The 21908-nt window shown below is 45.3% G+C and overlaps 1 protein-coding gene across 3 annotated transcripts in view; it reads right to left on the reverse strand.

Annotated features, from left to right (window-relative positions):
* Window positions 1–3456: 3456 nt before the first annotated feature.
* CCDC181 (coiled-coil domain containing 181) overlaps window positions 3457–21908 on the reverse strand; it is a 29733-nt gene continuing 11281 nt past the window's right edge. For 2 of the 3 annotated variants that reach the window (XM_073667228.1, XM_073667229.1), the window contains exons 4-6: window positions 16826–16972; window positions 8002–8153; window positions 3459–5765 (exon numbers count right to left, since the gene is read on the reverse strand). In XM_073667228.1, coding sequence (XP_073523329.1) covers window positions 5609–5765; window positions 8002–8153; window positions 16826–16972 — 456 coding nt within the window. In that variant the 3' untranslated portion in view covers window positions 3459–5608. Of the gene's footprint in view, window positions 5766–8001; window positions 8154–16825; window positions 16973–21908 lie in introns of all 3 variants that reach the window. The other variant, XM_073667230.1, reaches the window with a different exon arrangement.

A 21908-nucleotide genomic window follows, 5' to 3' on the forward strand; every position in this document is an offset into this window, starting at 1 on the left:
AGCGCCGGCGTCCCTGCCCTCTGCTAGGCAGGGACGCTGTTCCCCTCACCTCTCTGCTCCGTGCCCGGCGTCCTCCTCCCGCTCTGCTGGCAGCGCGCGCTCCTTCCCGGCCACTGTGCTTAGGGCGCGCGCGCGCGCTCTCCCTCCCTCTTAAAGGGGCCGCGCGCGCCGTCCTAAGGAGTCCCCGGCCAATGGCCGGAGGACTTCACCATATATAAGGCACCTCCTCCAAAATGGAGGTGCCCGAGCAATGTTGTTGCACTGTTCACTACTCTGCTTCAGCCCTCAGGTCCCGTTGCCAGTTACCTGCCAGATACTTGCCAGATTCCTGTCAGCTTGCTGTCTTATTCTTGCCTGATATTCTGCTACCTGCCTGCTAGCCTGAGGTCCGACGGTCTGCCTTACAACTCCTGTCAGTCTGTCTAAGGACCAGCTTGCCCGCTCACCTGGGAGCGCACATCAGCTACCTGCCTGCTTGCCTGAGGTCCGACGGTCTGCCTTCCAACTCCTGTCAGTCTGTCTATGGACCAGCTTGCCCGCTCACCTGGGAGCGCACATCTGCTACCTGCCTGCTAGCCTACCTGGAGGCTCCGCCGTCACGTGCTGTGACCACCTGCCTGTCCAGTGACTCCTGCCCGCTCACCTGGGAGTGCTCATCTGCTGCCTGTCTCCTAGCCTACCTGGAGGCTCTGCCGTCACGTGCTGTGACCACCCGCCTGTCCAGAGACTTCTGCCCGCTCACCTGGGAGCGCTCATCTGCCGCCTGTCTGTTGGTCTTCCTGGAGGCTCCGCCGTCACATGCCGTGACCACCCGTTTATCCAGAGACTCTCGCCTGCTCACCTGGGAGCTCACGTCTACCATCAGCCGCCACAGGTCGTACCAACCCTTTACCCAGAGACTGCCCCGGTCACTTGCCGTGACCATCTGCCCGTTCATCCAGAGACTGCCCCGGTCACTTGCCGTGACCATCTGCCCGTTCATCCAGAGACTGCCCCGGTCACTTGCCGTGACCATCTGCCCGTTCATCCAGAGACTGCCCCGGTCACTTGCCGTGACCTCCTGCCCGTTCTTCCAGAGACTGTCCCGGTCATCTGCTGTGACTGCCTGCCTGGTCGCCACCCGCTCCCTTACAAGGACCGCCCCCTTGTATAGTAGCTCAGAGGTTCTGCCTCCCAGACCCGTTACACTAATGATCCGTGTTTAAGGTCTGTTGAAGAATTTTTTTCTGCTATGGAGCTATTATATGACGATCCTGATCGAATCTCATCTGCTGAATCTGAACTTAGACGTTTGAATGAAGGGTCAGATGATGTTGAAAATTATTGCACACACTTCAGGAGATGGGCTTCAGAAGTTAAGTGGAATTATCCGGCACTGAGATGTTTATTTCTTGCTGGTCTGAGTGAAAGGGTTAAGGATTTGCTAATTGCATTCCCTGCACCTGAGACTCTGCAGAAAGCTATGCAGTTGGCTGTTCGCATAGACAGGAGACTGAGGTGCAGGCTCAATGAGGTAAAGACTCCTGTAATGTCAGGTCCTAGTCCCCAGAAAATCTGCTCTGACGGCGGAGAACCGATGGAGGTTGGGGCGATGTCACTCCATTCTCAAGAAAGAGATCGGAGATTTGCCGAGGGATTGTGTCTTTATTGTGGTAAAGCTGACCATTTGATTAAGTATTGGGAGCGTCGTTTAAGTAAAGAAAAGAAAAAGGTCAGTTACGCCCGTATAGCTTGTTTACGCTCTGCAGGAGTATTTCTTTCTGGGAGTACTACTCTGCAAGGAGATTTGATTGAATTTCAGGTATTTGTGGATTGTGGTTCAACACTTAATGTGATTGATAAAGGGGTTTTGGAAAACCTTAAATTTAAATCCAAACCTTTGTCGTCACCTATTTCTGTGGTTGCAATTGATAACACTCCTTTGAAATGTATTACTCACAAGACTGCTGCATTTCCACTCACTATCAATGGAGTTCACCAAGAAATTTTGGACTTGGTTGTTTTGGATAATTTGCCCTCTCCAGTTTTTCTAGGATTGCCTTGGTTAAGACTGCACAATCCTTTATTGGACTGGTCTACTAAGTATTTTGACAGGAAACGTAAAGAGGTTTTGTTTACTGTGGGTGACATGGTTTGGTTGTCCTCGAAGAACCTGCGGTTGAGGATTCCCTCTAAAAAACTGGGTCCTAAGTTTGTGGGTCCTTTTAAAGTGCTTCAGGTTGTTAACCCCTCTGCTGTTAGGTTGGATGTCCTTACTTCCTGGAAGATTAATCCTGTGTTTCATGTTTCCTTGTTGAAAAAGGCTGATGTATCAGATAGGGATGCCACTGTCACAGTTCCTCCTGTGGTGGAAGACGGCGAATATGAAATTTCTCGTATCTTGAATTCTAGATGGCATAGAGGGAGATTACAGTATCTTGTCTCCTGGAAGGGTTTCGGTCCCGAAGACAACTCCTGGGTAAAGACGGATGATGTCTCTGCTCCTAGGCTTGTTAAAGCTTTGCACAGGAGGTTTCTGGATAAGCCTGGCCCTGGAGGATCCGGAGGATCCTCATAAAAGAGGGGGTACTGTTAGAACCCTCCTGTTTGTTTTTCCTATCTTGTGTTTGCGGTCACATGACCATCTGCCTTTATATGCCAGCTCCGCCCTTCTGACTGTGCTGGACTTCAGTGTTTGACTGTCTCTCTAGCCAGGTGCTTCTGTGCCTTTCTCTGTTGAGTTCGCTTGGTCCTCTGGGACCTCTAGTACTTTTTGTCAGTTTGTCTTTTGTGTTCTGCCACAACTTCTGTTTAGGAGGTGTCCCATTTTTGTTCCAGTCCTTAGTTCTTTTAGGGACCCCTCCCTTAATTCTATAGGTCTTCGTTCAGACTAGCCGAGGACTAAGGCGGGTCTGTTCACTAGGAACAGGCAGCCCGCTACATCGTAGGGATTCAGCTTAGTCTTACTGTAGGGACGGCTTTCCCCTATCTTTCCTTAGTACATGTTGCAGATCATAACAGCGAGATGCTCCCTGTTCCATTAGTTGCTCAGCTATTTAACTGAGCCGGCCATCCCAGATAGCTGCCAGCTGGAGCTTCAGCTCGGTATGGATTGTTTTCCCTGTTCCTAGTGCCTTGTCCATTGATCTATCGCTGCCTGACCTTGGACCTTGTTCTGACCATCCGTTTGTCTAATCCTTTTGTTCTGATCTGCTATCCTCCCGGTATTTGAATCTCAGACCGTTACCTGACTACGCCTTTGTCTTTTCCCTCTGTTTATGACGTACCCTCCTGACTTTTGATCTCGGACTGACTATCCCGACTCATGGCTTGTCTGTGAGAAGTGACTCAGCGTCACACCAGCATTCCCTGACATCAATAGTTATAACAATAGCAAGAGGGCCACAGGATGTCGACCAATGTTTCAATGTATATTCTATTGCGAAATTGTAAAACTGATAGAAACAATAATTTTATTTGAACTTTCAAATCTCATATAATTTATATTACAAAATATTCAAACACTAACATTAAAGTGAAAAATCCATAAATAGAGCACACATACAATTTACTTTTTACTTTTGAAGTACTAAACCCTTTAAAACAGTAAACCAAGGATATGAAATATTGCTAAAATACAATTTAGATTTGCTTCTGTTGGCAACAATGCAGAATGTAAAATCTGGAAAGTGAATCTCAATGTTTCTACACCTTCTCATTTTTAGGTTCAGTATTTTGTGATGATTATATTTTTAATGGATCTTTATAGGAATCAGTTCCCAGTTTACCTTATAGTCAGAGAATAACATTCTGGATACCTGCAGTCACTAGTTGGTGAAGCTTACTTTACACTGTTTTAGTGTTGAGGTCAATGCATACAGCATGCTGCAAGCTCCCTCTAGTGGTGGCTGATGGCAGCCAAAATCTATGTCTACTGAAGACATTTAGAGCTAGTTATCAAATAAACTGAGTTGAACCACTATAGAGAGATGTTAAAAAATAATCGGCATAGAATCTCGGACGTATTTTGAAAATGAATATACTGTTGCAGGACAAACCTTTATTTTAAAGAATTATATTTCTGACAATTGTTTTCACCTTTTTAAAACATTTTTTTTGTGTGAAAATAAGATTTTTTTTTTTATTGACTTAAAGGGTTGTTCTCACCATTGCTATTCAGGGAGTGCACCGCTCCCGAGTCTCCTGGCTTCTAAATAATTGAGTTTGGTCCAGCGGCATGAATGCACCAAACCTTCCACTCTCCCAAGATGCTAGTAGTCACAGCTGTGCCTCTACAGCATTAGAGCACCCCCCCCCCCAAGTTTCAGATCAGAGCTTGCAAGTTCTGCATTTCTTGCTTAGGAAACCGACCAGCGCTGATAGACTGCAGTGGTGGCCGGTAACTTAGGCAACGAGTAGTAAACTATAAAATTAAAAATACCTGAGTAATTGGAAACAGAGAGGAGCTTTAAAAAAGGTAATTTGGAAAACTACTTGTTTTTGCAAGAATGTTACAATTTTACCTATTTATGATGAGAGAACCCTTTAAATAAAATTTTTTCTCTCCCTAAAAAAAAAAACTGGACCCAGAAGTACTACCAGCTCGTCTACTAAATGTGACAACATCGGGTCTCTACAATCATCCAGCATTGTCACCCAATGTGTCATAAGTGTTCAGAATGAAGAATTGCAATGAGCAACCGGAGCTTCCCTCTAAGGGAGCAGAGCCGGTCTGCTGGATGCACTACCGTGGCCACACCAGAGATAACTGCTGTAATGACTGTGTCCCTGATTGCAGCCCACGCCATGCTGGCTATACCCTTATAGGTGCTGTCACTTATTCTATATGGGTGACAAGTGGATGTAAGCCCACCTGTTTGAAATACATCAGGGCATCAACTTTCTAACAATATATTCATACACGATATCAGCCCATGAGGGGCTTGGCATCCTTGTGTGGTGCAAGCAGATGGTTACGTGTCCTATAAACTCTACAGGGGGCACTAAAGGCAAGAAGCACCTCTACTGTAAAAATGGTGACCTAATCGTGTACTTTGCACTGCTGTAACAATAGTAACGGCTTACGGCATTCCCTTCTTATCCTCTAACCAGGCCAGAAGGTCAGGGCAAAAGAATGTCATGGAATTGGGCTAGTCATAAAGGATCGAACTGGTCACCTTGTGAAGTCAGAGGTAGATGGGGATTAAAGGTGAGTGGTGACCTACTTTGCTTTGCTTTTTTTAACATACCAGGTAATGATTCGATCCCTGGGAGGCTTTGCAGTCATCTTGATGTGTTTTTATAACGGTTTTAATGCACAACACCATCTACACCTCCACACACCAGGGAGGAAGGTTTATGGGTGGACTTTGGGTTTTACAAAGTTTTGTGTGTGAAAGTGAATCTACTTTCCATCCAAATAGAGTCTGGTAAACTACTGGCGCTTCGAGATATTGCCATTTTCAGTAGTTTTTGCACCTCATTATATTAAACCACAAAAATATAAACTGAACTAATAAGAAAAATAGATATTTTTTTTTAATAATTCCTTATTAAGTCACACATCTTCTTACAACTTGCCGCTAGATCTCAATAATGGCCCCATAATGGTATTTGATGTGATCATAGTCTAGCGGTCCATATGCCAGGAACAGCGCGAGTCTGGTATATTGTAGAGCAAGTTATTGATCAGCTTGCTTCTTCTGGCTTCTAGTAGAAGTCTTCTGGACCTCTCTTTAGCAGCTCGCTTTTCAGTGCATTTCTGAATTCGCTTTTGTCTTAACCACCTACAGAAGACAGGTAAATGATTAGATGTGTAGACACTGGCATAGCTAAGGCACATAATCACTGCGTCAAATCTCTCAATGGGAGCCTACTTAACACCTTTGCTCCAAGCCTGTTTGCACTTTCCTGACCAGGCCACATTTTACAATTCTGACCACTGTCACTTTAGGTGGTAATAACTCTGGAACGCTTCAACGGATCCCCCTGATTCTGAGAACACATTGTACTTTATGTTGATGGTAAATTTAGGTTGAATTTTTTTGCGTTTATTTGTGAAAATATCGGAATTTTGGTGAACATTTTGAAAATTCCAAACTTTCAATCCTTAAACCAGTTAGTCATGCTGTACAAAATAATTTATAAATAACAGTTCCCACAGGTCTACTTTACATCAGCATCATTTTTTAAAGGGGTTGTCCAGTACTTTTAAAAAAATGGCAGTGTTTTAATGATACATACAAACTTCTTTATAATTACCTTGCGCTGCTGATACTGCCTTTCAGCGGCGCTATCGGTGGCCACTCACAGGCAGCACGTGACCCCCCCCGCTCACGTCACGACAAGTGAGGCGTGACTCAGCGCTGGGGTCCCCGCAGTGGCTGCTGGGCTGTGGGCGGGGTTATTCCCCTGCGTCACACCCAGCATCCACTGCGCACTTTCCCAGTGAATGAGGACAGGGAGAGAGTGCGGTGGATGCCGGGTGTGACGCAGGGGAATAACCCCGCCCACAACCCAGCAGCCACCGGTGGAACGTGGAAGTGACGTCAGTGACAACTTGTCGTGACGTCAGCAGATGTCAGCACTGGCTGCAGCCGGGGGTCACATGCTGCCTGTGAGTGGCCACCGATAGCGCTGCTCAGAGGCAGTATCAGCAGCGCAAGGTAATTAGAAATTAGGTTGTATTTATCATTAAAACACACTGCCATTTTTTTAAAAGTACCGGACAACCCCTTTAAACAATTTTTTTGATAGAAAATTTGAAGGGTTAAAAGTTGACCAGCAATTTTTTATTTTTCCAACAAAATTTACAAAACCGTTTTTTTAGGGACCACATCACATTTGAAGCGACTTTGAGGAACCTTTATGACAGAAAATACCCAAAAGTGACACCATTTTAAAAACTGCACCCCTCAAGGTCCTCAAAACCACATTCAAGAAGTTTATGCACCCTTCATGTGCTATACAGGAATTAAAACGGTATAAATGATTAGACAACTTTATTCTTCGGGTCGGTGCGATTACAGTGATCGGCGATATTTGTTCTTTATTTGTTTTCACATAAATATATGTATTTATTGGATTAACATTTTTTCATTTTTTTGTTCTTTATTTTGTGATTTTTTAAAAATATTTTTAAAAACTTTTTTTTTTTTTTTTACTTTTTACCTTGTCCCAGGATGGGACATCAACTTTCCCTGCCATGTTCGCTGATACTCTGCAATGCTTTTGTATGACAAGGTATTAGTCAATCGCACACAGGGAGGAGATGTGTCAGCTTCTGCTCTGAGCAGGAGCTTACAGGCCACCGTACCACAGCCATCTTTTGGCCTGGGGTCACCATGGAGACATTCAGCACAAGGCAATCGTAATCAGTTGAAAATTACAATCAATGAAATTTACTTTGACTTCAGACCACACTTTTAACCCCTTTACCACCTAGGACTTACTCATACAGCATATAGTGAACATCACGGGCTCTTCTGAAGCTTAGCCTATAGCCACGGCCCCACTATCAGTATTTGGTCAGTATTCGGTCAGTATTTTTTCTCAGGAGTGGGAGCCAAAACCAGGTGAGTAACAATCAGAGAAAAAGTATAATAGAAACAATTCACCAATTCTGTATTTATCACCCACTGCTGGTTTTGTCTCCCACTCCTGAGAAAAATACTGACTGAATACTGACCAAATACTGATAGTGGGGCCGTAGCCTATGGCTGATATTTACAGGAGTGCAGATAGCAACCATGGGCCTTCAGCAATGGTGCCCCACACGCACTCGGACCTGTTCCATTTAAATGTCAATGAGATTGATAGGGCTATGTAATATAACCAGTATCTACCATCAATTCCTGACGCCCCCTCCACACATGGTCACCCCAGCGCTGACGTACATGCACATCATTTTGTGGTAACCGTTTTTAAAAAAACGCTAAGTCCCAAAGTCTGATCACACAGAGGAAAGAATAGAAAAATATATATACAGATCACATTTCTGGTCACTTTCTGCTTTATACTTACTGTGCAAAAGCCCCTTCCTTGTCTTTTCCTTCCAGGAGAAATGCCTCATGCTCCTGTTTTCGTAAATCCTCCATCTTTTTCTCTTTTATTTTTTCTTTATGTTTTTTTTTAAGCCAAACGGAGACAGCTTGATGTGAATCTCTTTCTTCATCCTGTAAAGCAACATACAGAAAACTAATATTGAAGCCACAGGACAGTATTGGTATACACAGTATCTCTTGCATCTCATGGTCACTAATTCCAGACACAACATAAGGACAAGAATGGCCGTTTCTGGAAAACTTACCCCATCTTCTAATACTATTCTAAGTTCTGTTCACTATGGTGCCAAGACAAATATGATGGCTCATAATCTGGGCCGTATTTGCCACTAGACACCGAGGGCAGGAGCCTAGGACTGCAGGTTGCGGGGGGTGGCACCACCATGAAAGTGTAAAAAAAAATAATAATATTCTCTGCTATCAAATTCAAATGAGCTTTATTGGCACAACCAAAATACACATTAGCATTTTCAAAGCAAGTGTAGTGCTACCAAGTCTGCTGTACTGCTCCCCCCCCCAACACTGACTGCTGTGATAAAAGCTGTTAATCACACTCAGTTCTGCTGTGCTCCTGCACATGTAATCAATGTCTCTGCAGTGAGTTCTCACGCAGAGCCTGTTCTAAGCTATAGTGGGGGGGGGGGGTGTTCTTTCTCCTCTTATATGTGGATGTCTGCTTATGATTGGCAGAGCTGACAGCACTATGAGAAGAGAGCTGCTAGAAGTGTTTGTAATGACACTCAACGCTGTAGTACTGCCCATTCCCCAACACTGAATGCCAGAGATGAGAGTTAATCACACTCAGCTCTGCTGTGCTCCAGAACATGTCATCACTCTGCAGTCAGGAGATCTGACAATCTAAACCAGTGTTTCCCAAACCCCATCCTCACGGCCCCCCAGAGGTCATGTTTTCAGGATCTCCTTAGTATTGCACAGGTGAGAGAATTTCTGATGCCTTGATGATACTTCAATCACCTGTGTAATACCAAGTAGATCCTGAAAACATGACCTGTGGGGGGCCGTGAGGATGGGGTTTGGGAAACACTGATCTAAACTATATTGGGGGAGTGTTCTTTTTCCCCTTGTGTGTGGATGCCTGGTTATGATATAACAGCAATATGAGAGGAGAGTTACTAGAAGTGTTTGTAATGAAAGTTAATTCTGCAGCACTGCCCCTACCCCACACTGACTGCCAGCGATGAAAGCTGTTAGTTAATCACACTCAGGTCTGCTGTGCTCAAGCACATCATCACTCTGCAGTGAGTAGAGAAGGCTGATTGTCAATATCTATTGTGGGGGCGTCTTCTTCTTTCCCAAGTGTGTTGCTGTACACACCTCCAATGAAATCTCTCTGGTAATGACCACTTGGACAATTTTTTTTTTAACTGTTTAGGAGCCAAATACTTAAATTGATAATATCTCTGCCCACAGATGCAAAATTTAAAAAAAATGTTTTATTCTGCTCTGCAGTCAATATTACATTGTGTGTCCAATTCAACATAAAAAATTTGGTGAAAGGTTCTATATCTCTTTCGCAACCATATAACGTAAATTGTGTCATAAGGGTGCAAGGGGTGTATGGAGTGGGCTCAGCAATTGAGCCTGCACCATACCTGGTAGATGCCAGCTGTGTTACACAGCCACCACGTGCCTATAACAGTATCAACTGGAGCGAGCTCCGATTGATGCTATTTAACCATTTAAATGCCACTGACGAACGCGGGGTGCTTATGGTTTACCATGGCAGCTAAGGGATTGCTGAAGGTGCCCAAAGCTGCCATGTTGGTCTTACTATCAAATCCAGACCACGGCTAGGCTTCATAGGGGAACCTCATTTTAATTATATACTGGAGTACTGCAGTATATGGTATAAACAATCAAACGATTGCAGGTTCACGTTTCCTATAGATACCAAAAAATATATTAAAAATAAACATAAAAATATCTTAAAAAAATAATAAAAAACTAATGTAATATAAAAGTTTAAATCAAAATGCCAGAATTGTTTTAATTCCCCTCACTTCTCGTAAAAATGCAATAAAAAAATAACTTTGTACTGCACAACCTGTCCCTTAAGTTGGAAGGTTCTCTATGTATATATCAAATGTCACAACATTATGATCAAATCATCTCTCTCATCCTAAGGCTACATAAGGCAATGACCAGTACAATAGTAGGTGGATACATTTTCTACTATCTTTTTTTACTATTTTTTTTTACTATTTTAAAGATTTACAAGTAAATGGGGCTAAACTGCAATACCAAACACAACCTATGAGTGGCCCTTTTTTTCTAATCTCAAATATTTAATTCTAAATAATATTATTAATGTAGCGTCAGCGTCTCTGCCTCCTGCCGCGTCGTTCCCCTCACCGCCGCGGTCCCGGTCCGGCGTCCTCCAGCTCCCCTGCTCCTGCTGTTGCGCGCACCGTGCGCAGCTTCCCGGGCACTGTGCTTAAAGTGCGCGCGTGCTCCCTCCCTCTTAAAGGGGCCACGCATGCCGTCCTAAAGAGTCCCCGACCAATGGCCGGAGGACCACTCCTATATAAAGCGCCTCCTCCAAAATGGAGCTGCCTGTGCAAGGTTGTTGTTTGTGTGCTAACACTCTCCTCAGTCCTCAGGTTCCAGTGCCCGCCAGCCAGTCTGTCAGCCGTGCCCGCCAGCCTGTCTGTCAGCCGTGCCCGCCAGCCTGTCTGTCAGCCGTGCCCGCCAGCCTGTCTGTCAGCCGTGCCCGCCAGCCTGTCTGTCAGCCGTGCCCACCTGCCTGTCTACCTGGATCTCCTGTCAGGCCAACTGCCGTATCCGCCTGCTTGCCAACCCGGATCACCCGTCAGGCTACCTGCCGTGCTCTCCCACTGTACCAGTCAGCTTCAGCCATCTGACCCGTGGGAGTCGCCTGCTCTCTCACAAGGTCGGTCCCAGTGTGGCACCTGGTCCACCTACCCGGTCCCTCCTTGGTTCATGGAGTCGACTAAGCCGCCGTGCGACCAGGGTCGGTCCGAGTAGGCAGTTAGTTATGCCCCTCTGGTCCCTCCTTGCATCCCAGCACAGAACTTCCACCACCTGGATCCGTAACAATTAATAATAATAATGTAATCATGTAATATATAAACTAATGTAGTAACACACACACACACACACACAACATCACTGGTGTTTTATGTGAGGGGAGATATGTTTCATTGCGGCTACTAGCCTCAGTGAACTAAACCTAGAAGTTTCTTCAACATGTTAGGTGCTGAAGAGATTAATCAGCCATCTTGGGTCTAGTTCTTTGTGAGTAGTTGTGAGATGGATGTCTACTCACTATATCTCCACCTCAGGGTGTGGCTGGGGAAGTTAAATGCTCAGTCACAGTTTTTTTTTCTCTGTTGTGAGTTTGGAGAAGGAAGTCTCCAGACTGTGTGAAGCTTCAGCTCAGGAGGAGCTGAAGTGTGCTGCAACTTAAGCGGACGAATCCCACATGCATATGGACTGTGCTATTGTTTAATTTTTTGTTTTACTGTTATGTCAGCAAGGCTGTGTTTAGTTTGTGGAACCTGCAGTGCTTTATGCCGCTGTAAATAAACCTGCAGACGAAAATGTTCCTGTGTCTACTTCTGGAAGCAGCCAAGTGAGTAGTCTTACTACAATATACACATATATAGATACTAGCTATTGAGCCCGTTCTATGCCTGGGTGGCAAGCATTTTTATTGGTATATGGTCTCCCATGCTGGTATGTGCTACCCCCATCCTGGTATTTGTGTTTCCCAATCCTGGTATTTGTGCTCCCCATCCTGCTCCCCCATCCTGTTATGTGCTGCCCTCATCCCTATCCTGGTATGCATGGCACGCCTCATCCCTATCCTGGTACGCATGGCACCCCTCACCCTCAATCCTGGTACGCATGGCACCCCTCACCCCCAATCCTGGTATGCATGGCACCTCTCACCACTAATCCTGGTATGCATGGCACCCCTCACCCCTCAATCCTGGTATGCATGGCACCTCTCACCACTAATCCTGGTATGCATGGCACGCCTCATCCCTAATCCTGGTATGCATGGCACCCCTCACCTCCAATCCTGGTATGCATGGCACCACTCACCTCCAATCCTGGTATGCATGGCACCCCTCATCCCCAATCCTGGTATGCATGTCACTCCTCATCCCCAATCCTGGCATGCATGGCACCCCTCATCCCCAATCCTGGCATGCATGGTGCCCCTCATGCCCAATCCTGGCATGCATGGTGCCCCTCATCCTGGTATGCATGGCTCCCTCATCCCTCACCCTGGTATGCATGGTACCCCTCATCCCTATCCTGGTATGCATGGTACCCCTCACCTCCAATCCTGGTATGCATGGAACCCCTCACCCCCAATCCTGTTATGCATGGCACCCCTCACCCCCAATTCTGTATCAATGGCACCCCTCACCCACAATCCTGGTATGTATGGCACCCCTCATCCCCCATCCTGGTATGTATGGCACCCCTCATCCCTAATCCTGGTATGTATGGCACCACTCATCCCCAATCCTGGCATGCATGGTGCCCCTCATCCTGGTATGCATGGAACCCCTCACCCCCAATCCTGTTATGCATGGCACCCCTCACCCCCAATCCTGTATGAATGGCACCCCTCACCCACAATCCTGGTATGTATGGCACCCCTCATCCCCCATCCTGGTATGTATGGCACCCCTCATCCCCCATCCTGGTATGTATGGCACCCCTCATCCCTAATCCTGGTATGTATGGCACCCCTCATCCCCAATCCTGGCATGCATGGTGCCCCTCATCCTGGTATGCATGGCTCCCTCATCCCTGTATGCATGGTACCCCTCATCCCTATCCTGCTATGCATGGCACCCCTCATCCCTATGCTGGTATGCATGGCACCCCTCACCTCCAATCCTGGTATGCATGGCACCCCTCACCCCCAATCCTGTATACATGGCACCCCTCACCCACAATCCTGGTATGCATGGCACCCCTCACCCACAATCCTGGTATGCATGGCACCCCTCATCCCCAATCCTGGCATGCATGGCGCCCCTCATCCTGGTATGCATGGCTCCCTCATCCTTCATCCTGGTATGCATGGTACCCCTCATCCCTATCCTGGTATGCATGGCCCCTCATCTGAATCCTGGTATACATGGTACCCCTCAATCCTGGTATGCATGGCACCCCTCTTCCCCCAATCCTGGTATGCATGGCACCCATTATCCCCAATCCTCGTATGCATGGCACCCCCCATCCTATAATCCTCGTATGCATGGTACCCCTCATCCCCCAATCCTGGTATGCATGGTACCCCTCATCCCCCAATCCTGGTATGCGTGACCCCCTCATCCCCCAATCCAGGTATGCATGGTACCCCTCATCCCCCAATCCTGGTATGTATGGTACCCCTCACCCCCCAATCCTGGTATGCATGGCACCCCTCATCCCCAATCTTGGCATGCATGGTGCCCCTCATCCTGGTATGCATGGCTCCCTCATCCCTCACCCTGGCATGCATGGTACCCCTCATCCCTATCCTGGTATGCATGGTACCCCTCACCTCCAATCCTGGTATGCATGGAACCCCTCACCTCCAATCCTGGTATGCATGGAACCCCTCACCCCCCATCCTGTATGCATGGAACCCCTCACCCCCAATCCTGGTATGCATGGCACCCCTCACCCCCAATCCTGGTATGCATGGCACCACTCATCCCCAATCCTGGTATGTATGGCATCCCTCATCCCCAATCCTGGCATGCATGGTGCCCCTCATCCTGGTATGCATGGCTCCCTCATCCCTGTATGCATGGTACCCCTCATCCCTATCCTGGTATGCATGGCACCCCTCATCCCTATCCTGGTATGCATGGCACCCCTCACCTCCAATCCTGGTATGCATGGCACCCCTCACCCCCAATCCTATATGCATGGCACCCCCCACCCACAATCCTGGTATGCATGGCACCCCTCATGCCCAATCCTGGTATGCATGGTGCCCCTCATCCTGGTATGCATGGCTCCCTCATCCTGGTAAGCATGGTACCCCTCATCCCTATCCTGGTATGCATGGTACCCCTCATCCATATCCTGGTACGCATGGCCCCTCATCTGAATCCTGGTATACATGGTACCCCTCAATCCTGGTATGCATGGCACCCCTCTTCCCCCAATCCTGGTATGCATGGCACCCCTCATCCCCAATCCTCGTATGCATGGCACCCCCCATCCTCTATTCCTCGTATGCATGGTGCCCCTCATCCCCCAATGCTGGTATGTATGGTGCCCCTCATCCCCCAATCCTGGTATGCGTGGTACCCCTCATCCCCCAATCCTGGTATGTATGGTACCCCTCATCCCCCAATCCTGGTATGCATGGCCCTCTCATCCCTCAATCCTGGTATGTGTGGCCCCCTCATCTCCCAATCCTGGTATGCATGGTACCCCTCATCCCCCAATCCTGGTATGTGTGGCCCCCTCACCCCCATCCTGATATGCATGGTACTCCTCTGCACACATACAAAAAAAATAAACACTTACACTCACTTTTCTTCCCTGTGCTCCAGCGCTGCTGTGTCCTGTTTTGCCGGGGGAGGAGTGCGGTGCCGGAGCACCGAGCTGTCCGGCGCCATTTTGCTGAAGACACACTGCAAATGTGTCTTCAGTAAAATGGCGCCGGATAGCGCAATGCGCATGCACCAATTACTACACCTTCACTCTGCCCCCGGTCTCCGGCCAGAAGAGAGGCGCCGCGGCAACGCTACTCCCGGTCAGGTGGTCAGGTAATTATGCAAGTATGGCGCCGGAGATCGCGGTATGTCTTCAGTGTCTACGCATCCCGCAATCTCCGGCGCCATACACTCCTCTTACCTGTAACGGCTCCATGCGTTCTTCTGTCTGGAGCCAGACTGCGTGTAGCGCATGCACAGTCTATAGAGGCTTCAGACAGAGGGATGCTTGGCCAGTTATATTATAGATATACATATGTAGATATATACAGTATATACTTTTTACCTCTCTTGGCTTTTTACTTATTTTGTTACATTACAACCTGTGTTTAAATATTTTTGTATCTGATTTGTGTGTGATGCATCAGCACTAAATAGTATAAGATGGTGATGTGAAGTGGGAAAAATCTAGGCATAAATTAAATTTATGGGACCAAATAACTAAAAATTGGCATGTGCATATGCATTCACCCCTTTTGCTATGAAGCCCCTAAAAATTTCTGGTGCAAGCAATTACCTTCATAAGACACATGCTCACTGAAAGGAAGTCCACCTGCAATCTAAGTGACACATTGTCTGTCAGTATATACACACCTTTTCTGAAAGGTCACAGAGGCTGCAACACCATTAAGCAAGAGGCACCACTAACCAAACAACACCATGAAGACCAAGGCGATCTCCAAACAAGTCAGGGACAAAGTTGTTGGGAAATGCAAGTCAGGGTTGGGTTATAAAAAAAAATCCCAATTTATGATGATCCCCTGAAGCACCATCAAATCCATTACCATCAAATAGAAAGAACATGGTACCACAACAAACCTGTCAAGAAAGGGTCGCCCACCAAAACTCTTAGCCCGGGCAAGGAGGGCACTAATCAGAGAGGCAGCACAGAAACCAGAGGTAACCCTAAAAGAGCGGCAGAGTTCCCAAGCCGAGACTGGAGTATCAATCCATATGACCACAATAAACTGTACACTCCATAGTGGTGGCCTTTATGGAAGAATGGGCAGAAAACAGACTTTACTTACACACAAAAATTGTAAGGCTCATTTTGAGTTTGCCAAAAGACATATGGGAGACTCTCCCAAATGTATGGAGGAAAGTGCATATGAGACCAAAATTGAATTTTATAGCCAGCAAGGTAAACGCTATGTCTGGCGCCAAACCAACACAGTTTATCACCCCAAAAACACAATCCCCACAGTGAGACATGGTGGATGCAGCATCATGCGGTAGGGATGTTTTTTTTAGGCAGCAGGAACAGGGAAAATGGTCCAAGTCGAGGAGGAAGATGGATGGTGTGAAATACAGGGATATTTTTGAGCAAAACCTGTTTCAGTCCGTCAGTGATTTGAGACTGGGACAGAGGTTCACCTTCCAACAAGACAAAACTGTTATACAGAGGTTCACCTAACAACAAAACAATGACCCAAAGCATACTGCTAAAGCAACACTCGAGTGGTTTAAGGGGAAAAGTTAAAATGTTTTGGATTGGGCTAGTCAATACCCACACCCTAAATTCAATTGAGAATCGGTGGTCAGACTTGAAGAATGCTGTCCACCAGAAAAAAAACATCCAACTTGAAAGAGCTGGAGCAGTTTTGCCTTGAGGAATTGGCAAAAATCCCAGTGGCAAGATGTGGAAAGCTCATAGAGACTTATCCAAAGCGACTTGCAGCTGTAATTGCCGCAAAAGGAAGTTCTACAAAGTACTAACTTTAGGTGGGTGAATAGTTATGCATTTCTTTTGTCCTATTTGTTGTTTGCTTCACAATAAAAAGAAAACCAAATGTTCACAGTTGTAAGCATGTTCTTTACATGAACTAATGCAAACCATCCTAGTGTTACTACCAGGATGTGAGGTAGCAAAACATGAAAAATGCAAGTCACTGTTTAGGACTGTAATACGTCATGTTCTATGCTACAGAAAAACGATTATTAGTTATTACGCAAACAGTTAAATTTTGTAATTTTGTCTGACCCACATGAATACAGTTTGACAAAAGTGTCACTTTAATTCATTACTGTAAAGTGCGGTAATGTAGACTGAACCTGACAACTCACTGGAGCGCTGCTCGTCTCCATCGCTTTGGCCTGCTGGATTCTCTTTTCTTGGATGAGTTGAGAATTTTTCCTTTGTAACCACATCTTAAAGGCGACTTCATTTTCTCTCCTTTTCTGTTCTTCCTGTTCCTTCCGGTGCTCTTCATCCTATTGATAGGTAATATTGGTTATGATCACAACAGGGTTCACAATTTAACCCCTTTACCTCTGAAGGTGGTTTGCATGTTAATGCCCAAGCCAATGTTTACAATTCTGACCACTGTCACTTTGAGGTAATAACTCTAGAATGCGTCAACGGATCCCCCTGATTCTGAGACTGTTTTTTCGGGACATATTGTACTTCATGATAGTGGTAAAATGTCTTTGATATGACTTACGTTACTTTGTAAAAAAAATCTTTGCAATTTTCAAACTTTGAATTTCCATGCCCTTAAATCATTTAATTAATTAAATTAATTAAAGAGATAAGGTGGTTTGCAAGTTAATGACTGGGCCAATTTTTACAATTCTGACCAGTGTCACTGGAAAGCTTCAAAAGATCCCAGTGATTTTGAGACTGTTTTTTCGTCACATATTGTGCTTGCATTCATCTGTGAAAAAAAATCGGAAATTTGGCAATAATTTTGAAAATACAAAATAGTTAATAAATAACATTTCCCACATGTCTACTTTAAATCAGCACAATTTTGGAACCAAAATTTTTTTTGTTAGGAAGTTATAAGGGTTAAAATTTGACCATCGATTTCTCATTTTTCCAACAAAATTTACAAAACCATTTTTTAGGGACCACATCACATTTGAAGTGACTTTGAAGGGCCTTTATGACAGAAAATACCCAAAAGTGACACCATTCTAAAAAATGCACCCCTCAAGGTGCTCAAAACCAGATTCTAAAAGTTTATTAATCCTTCAGGTGCTTCACAGGAATTTTTGGAATGTGGAAGAAAACAATGAACATTTAACTTTTTTTTTACAAAAATGTAACTTTAGACCCAATTTTTTTAATTTTCACAAGGGCAACAGGAAAAAGTGGACCACAAAATTTGTTGTGCAATTTCTCCTGAGCAAGCCAATATATATATGTAGGGGAAAACCACTGTTTGGGCGCACGGCAGGGCTCGGAAGGGAATGAGCGCCATTTGACTTTTTGAATGTAAAATTTGCTTGAATAATTAGCGGACGCCATGTTGCGTTTGGGGAGCCCCTAATGTGCCTAAACAGTGGAAACCCCCTACAAGTGACACAATTTTGGAAACTAGACACCTCAGGGAACTTATCTAGATGTGTGGTGAGCACCTTGAACCCCCAGGTGCTTCACAGACGTTTATAATGTAGAGCTGTGAAAGTAAAAAAAATCAAACTTTCTCCACAAAAATGATCTTTTCGCCCCAAACTTTTTATTTTCACAAGGGTAAGAGGAGAAAATGAACCCCAAAAACTGTTGTGCAATTTCTCCTGAGTACGCCGATACCCCATATGTGGGGAAACAAAACACTGGGCACACGGCAGAGTTCTGAAGGGAAGGAGCACTGTTAGTTTTTGAACGCAAAATTGACTGGAATTGAGAGCAGACGCCATGTCACGTATGAAGAGCCCCTGATGCGCCTAAACAGTGGAAACCCCCCACAAGTGACCCCATTTTGGAAATTAGCCCCCTCAAGGATTTTATCAAGGAGTATAGTGAACATTTTGAACCCAGAGGTACGACACAGAATTTGATAACATTAGGTCATGATATTGAATAAGTTGTCATTAGTCTTGAGCGCAAATGCTCGCTACTTGAGTATGCATCGAGTGCTCAGGTATGCACCGAGATTCGTGGGTGCTCGAGTGACGTGCTCGAGTCCCTGCCCCGCATGTTTCACGGTTGTTAGACACCCAAAAAAAAAAACATGCGGGGATTGCGGCAATCCACGCGTGTTTATTTTGGCTGTATAACAGCTGTGAAGCATATGGGGCGGAGACTCGAGCATGTCACTCGAGCACCCGCGATACTCAGTGCATACCCGAGCACTCGATGCAAACTCAAGTAGCGAGCACTTGTGCTCAACACTGGTCGCTATATCGTCATCTTTTTTTTTTTTTTTTTACTTTTGAAAAAATCCCAACACAACCCTAACCCTAACTCTAATCCTAGAGTTTATTTTTTACGCCGCTCCTCGTGCGGTATAAGTGATTAGACGACTTTATTGTTCGGGTCGGTGCGATTACAGAGATACCAGATTTATAGCGGGTTTTTATGACTGACAGCTGTCACACACTAAAAGACGTTTTTTTTTGCAAAGACTAGTTTTTGCATCGCCATATTTTGAGAGCTATAATTTTTCCATATTTTGTCCGACAGAGTCATGTGGCGGCTTGTTTTTTGCGGGACAAATTTACGTTTTTATTGGTACCATTTTCGGGCACGTGACCTTTTTTGATCGCTTTCTATTCCGTTTTTTGGGAGGCAGAATAAACAAAAACCAACAATTCAGGAATTGTTTTTTTTTATTTTTATGCCGTTCCGCGTGTGGTAAAACTGATAAGGCAGCTTTATTCTTCAGGTACTACATTTATATAGTTTTTTTATGTTTTGGCGCTTTTACACAATAAAAACTATTTTATAGAAAAAGTAATTTTTTTTGCATTGCTTTATTCTGAGAGTTATAACTTTTTTATTTTTCGGCTGATGGAGCTGTATGGCGGCTTGTTTTTTGAGGGACAAGACGACGTTTTCAGCAGTACCATTTTTATTTACAATCGTCTTTTTTGATCGCATTTGATTCCATTTTTTGTTCGGCGGTATGATGATAAAGCATCGTTTTTTGCTTCATTTTTTTTTTTTTTTACCATGTTCACTAAAGGGGTTAACTAGTGGGACAGTTTTATAGGTCAGGTCATTTTCATTTTTCTTTTTATACAATTTTTTTTTTTCACTTTTACACTTTGTCCCACTATGGGACTTTCATTTTTTGCAGGCTGATCGCTTGTATAGCATAGGGATTCAGCAGCATCCCTGTGCTATGCAGGCTGTCAGCTCTGCACTGGCACAAATTAGATAGGCTGTGACGACATCGGGTCACCATGGCAATGATCGGGATCCCGTGCTGACAGTGCGGGGTCTCCGATCCAAGGTAAGAGGGGCTTTCTTACCTCTGCCTGCCCCGGAAGTTCTGCGATCGACTTCGATTGCAGCATTTCGGGGGTTATGTGCCGAGAGCGGTGCTGGACCACTCCTGGCACAGAGTCCCGGTTGTCAGCTGTCAAAATCAACTGAAGAAATAAGTAAAATGTTTTTTTTCAGGAGTGAAAAAATGATGGTTTGTTTATTTGATTGTTGGGTTTTCGATTCCAGGAACCTCTGAAAATCAGAAAAATGAGGGGTGGAAGCGCTTGAACCACATTTACAGAACTGCAGTACCAGGCTCAGTCACATAAGCTCTTATACCTGATTCAACAAGGAAAAATGTGGATTTTCAGTGCAAGTTCAATGCTGAGGCAGAAATTCATTGAATATCCATAGCAAAATCTGCATATTTATTACTGATTCTATGTGGATATTATTCACTATGGCTGACACTGGCCATCTATGGAACATTTCTTCCTTCAAAAACATGTAGAGTAGTAGCATACCAATAACAGTGGCAAACCACATGGCTGGGTGTCCCAATTTAAATGGTATCTGCATCCTCGGGATGCAGACACAGTTGAGTCTAATAGTAGAACAGGGAGTCATCAGCTCCCTGTTCCACCATTCAGCATGAGCATCTGAGTCTCAGTGCAGAAGGCAAGATGATGCCACTAGATTGCACCTACTGTGCGGATCCTTAGTACACATGCTGTACAAACCAAAGCAGTGCATCCAGGCGACGGGGCGAGGTGAGTTGCTTTTATTTATTTTTTTACTATTGTACTTGTGGGTTGGAAGTGTGACGGAATCATACTGTTTATTTGAGCACAATGAAGGCTATAATACTGCGTATGGGGAACCGTGGGGGCCATCACACTGTGAAGGCCTGTGGGGGCCTTTATACTGTGAGAGGGAGACAGTGAGGGCCATAATACTGTGTGAGGAGGATTGTGGGGGCAATCATACTGTGGGTGGGATGACCGTGGGAGCATAATACTGTATATGGGGAAACTATGGGGATAGCATACTGTGTTGGAAGGCTGTGATGGGTATTATACTATTTTGAGGGGCATTATACTGTGTTGGTGGTGTGACAAAGTCACTGGCAAAGTACTGGAGGGGAGATATGTAGCACTGAGATTGCTAGTTCCAGTAATTAAACATAGGAAAAAGGTTCCAACACATGAAGGAATAAGGAGATAATAAGCCATATTTAGTGCTAGGATGATTGAACACCTGTAGAGAGGGAGGCGGTCAGAGGATAAAATTCACAGCCTTTAGAACATTTGGTGTGGGGTGGGCCTGGAGGTGAAAGCTCTGAGCTGTTTGTTTCACACATGCTGGATGTATGGAGATTGCAGGTCTCCTGGATTGAATGCCTTTGTTAAAGTACATGGAAGGTGGACTGTAAGCCATGTGGGCTAACCAGCACTATTGTATGGACTTGTTATTTTATGGTTTACCTTCTGCCGGACAAAGGCTGTATATACGTTCTCTGGTGATGTGGTTTATGAGGATTGCAATGAACCAGCCACACTTTAAATAGAAACGGTTCCTGTGTCTGCCTCTTTAAGAAGCCGAGTGAGTCGATCTACCACAGTGGTCACTGTGAGAACACCAAAGTGTTTTGAGGGCACTGTAGTGGCATCGTAGCATGTGGGGGTCTCTGGACTGGCAACCTACTGTGTTGGGGGTACTATGGCAGCCTTATACTGTGTGAGGTCATCATACTGTGATCCAGTGCTGTGGAGCCATTATACTGTGTTGGGAATTAGTAAGGGGACATCATACTGTGTTGGACATTGTGGCAGCATTATATTATGTTGGGGGCACTGTCAGGTCATCATACTGTGCATGTAGGGGATGCTGTGGGGGTATTTGTGTGGGAGAATTCACTGAGTGGATATCATACTGTGTGTGGAGGGCATTTTTGGGGGCATCATACTAGATGGAGGCCATAAAAGTGGTATC

The sequence above is a fragment of the Phyllobates terribilis genome, unplaced genomic scaffold, assembly GCF_046119375.1.
Source record: "Phyllobates terribilis strain yellow unplaced genomic scaffold, ASM4611937v1 Scaffold_2__4_contigs__length_985480577, whole genome shotgun sequence".
NCBI lineage: Eukaryota > Metazoa > Chordata > Amphibia > Anura > Dendrobatidae > Phyllobates > Phyllobates terribilis.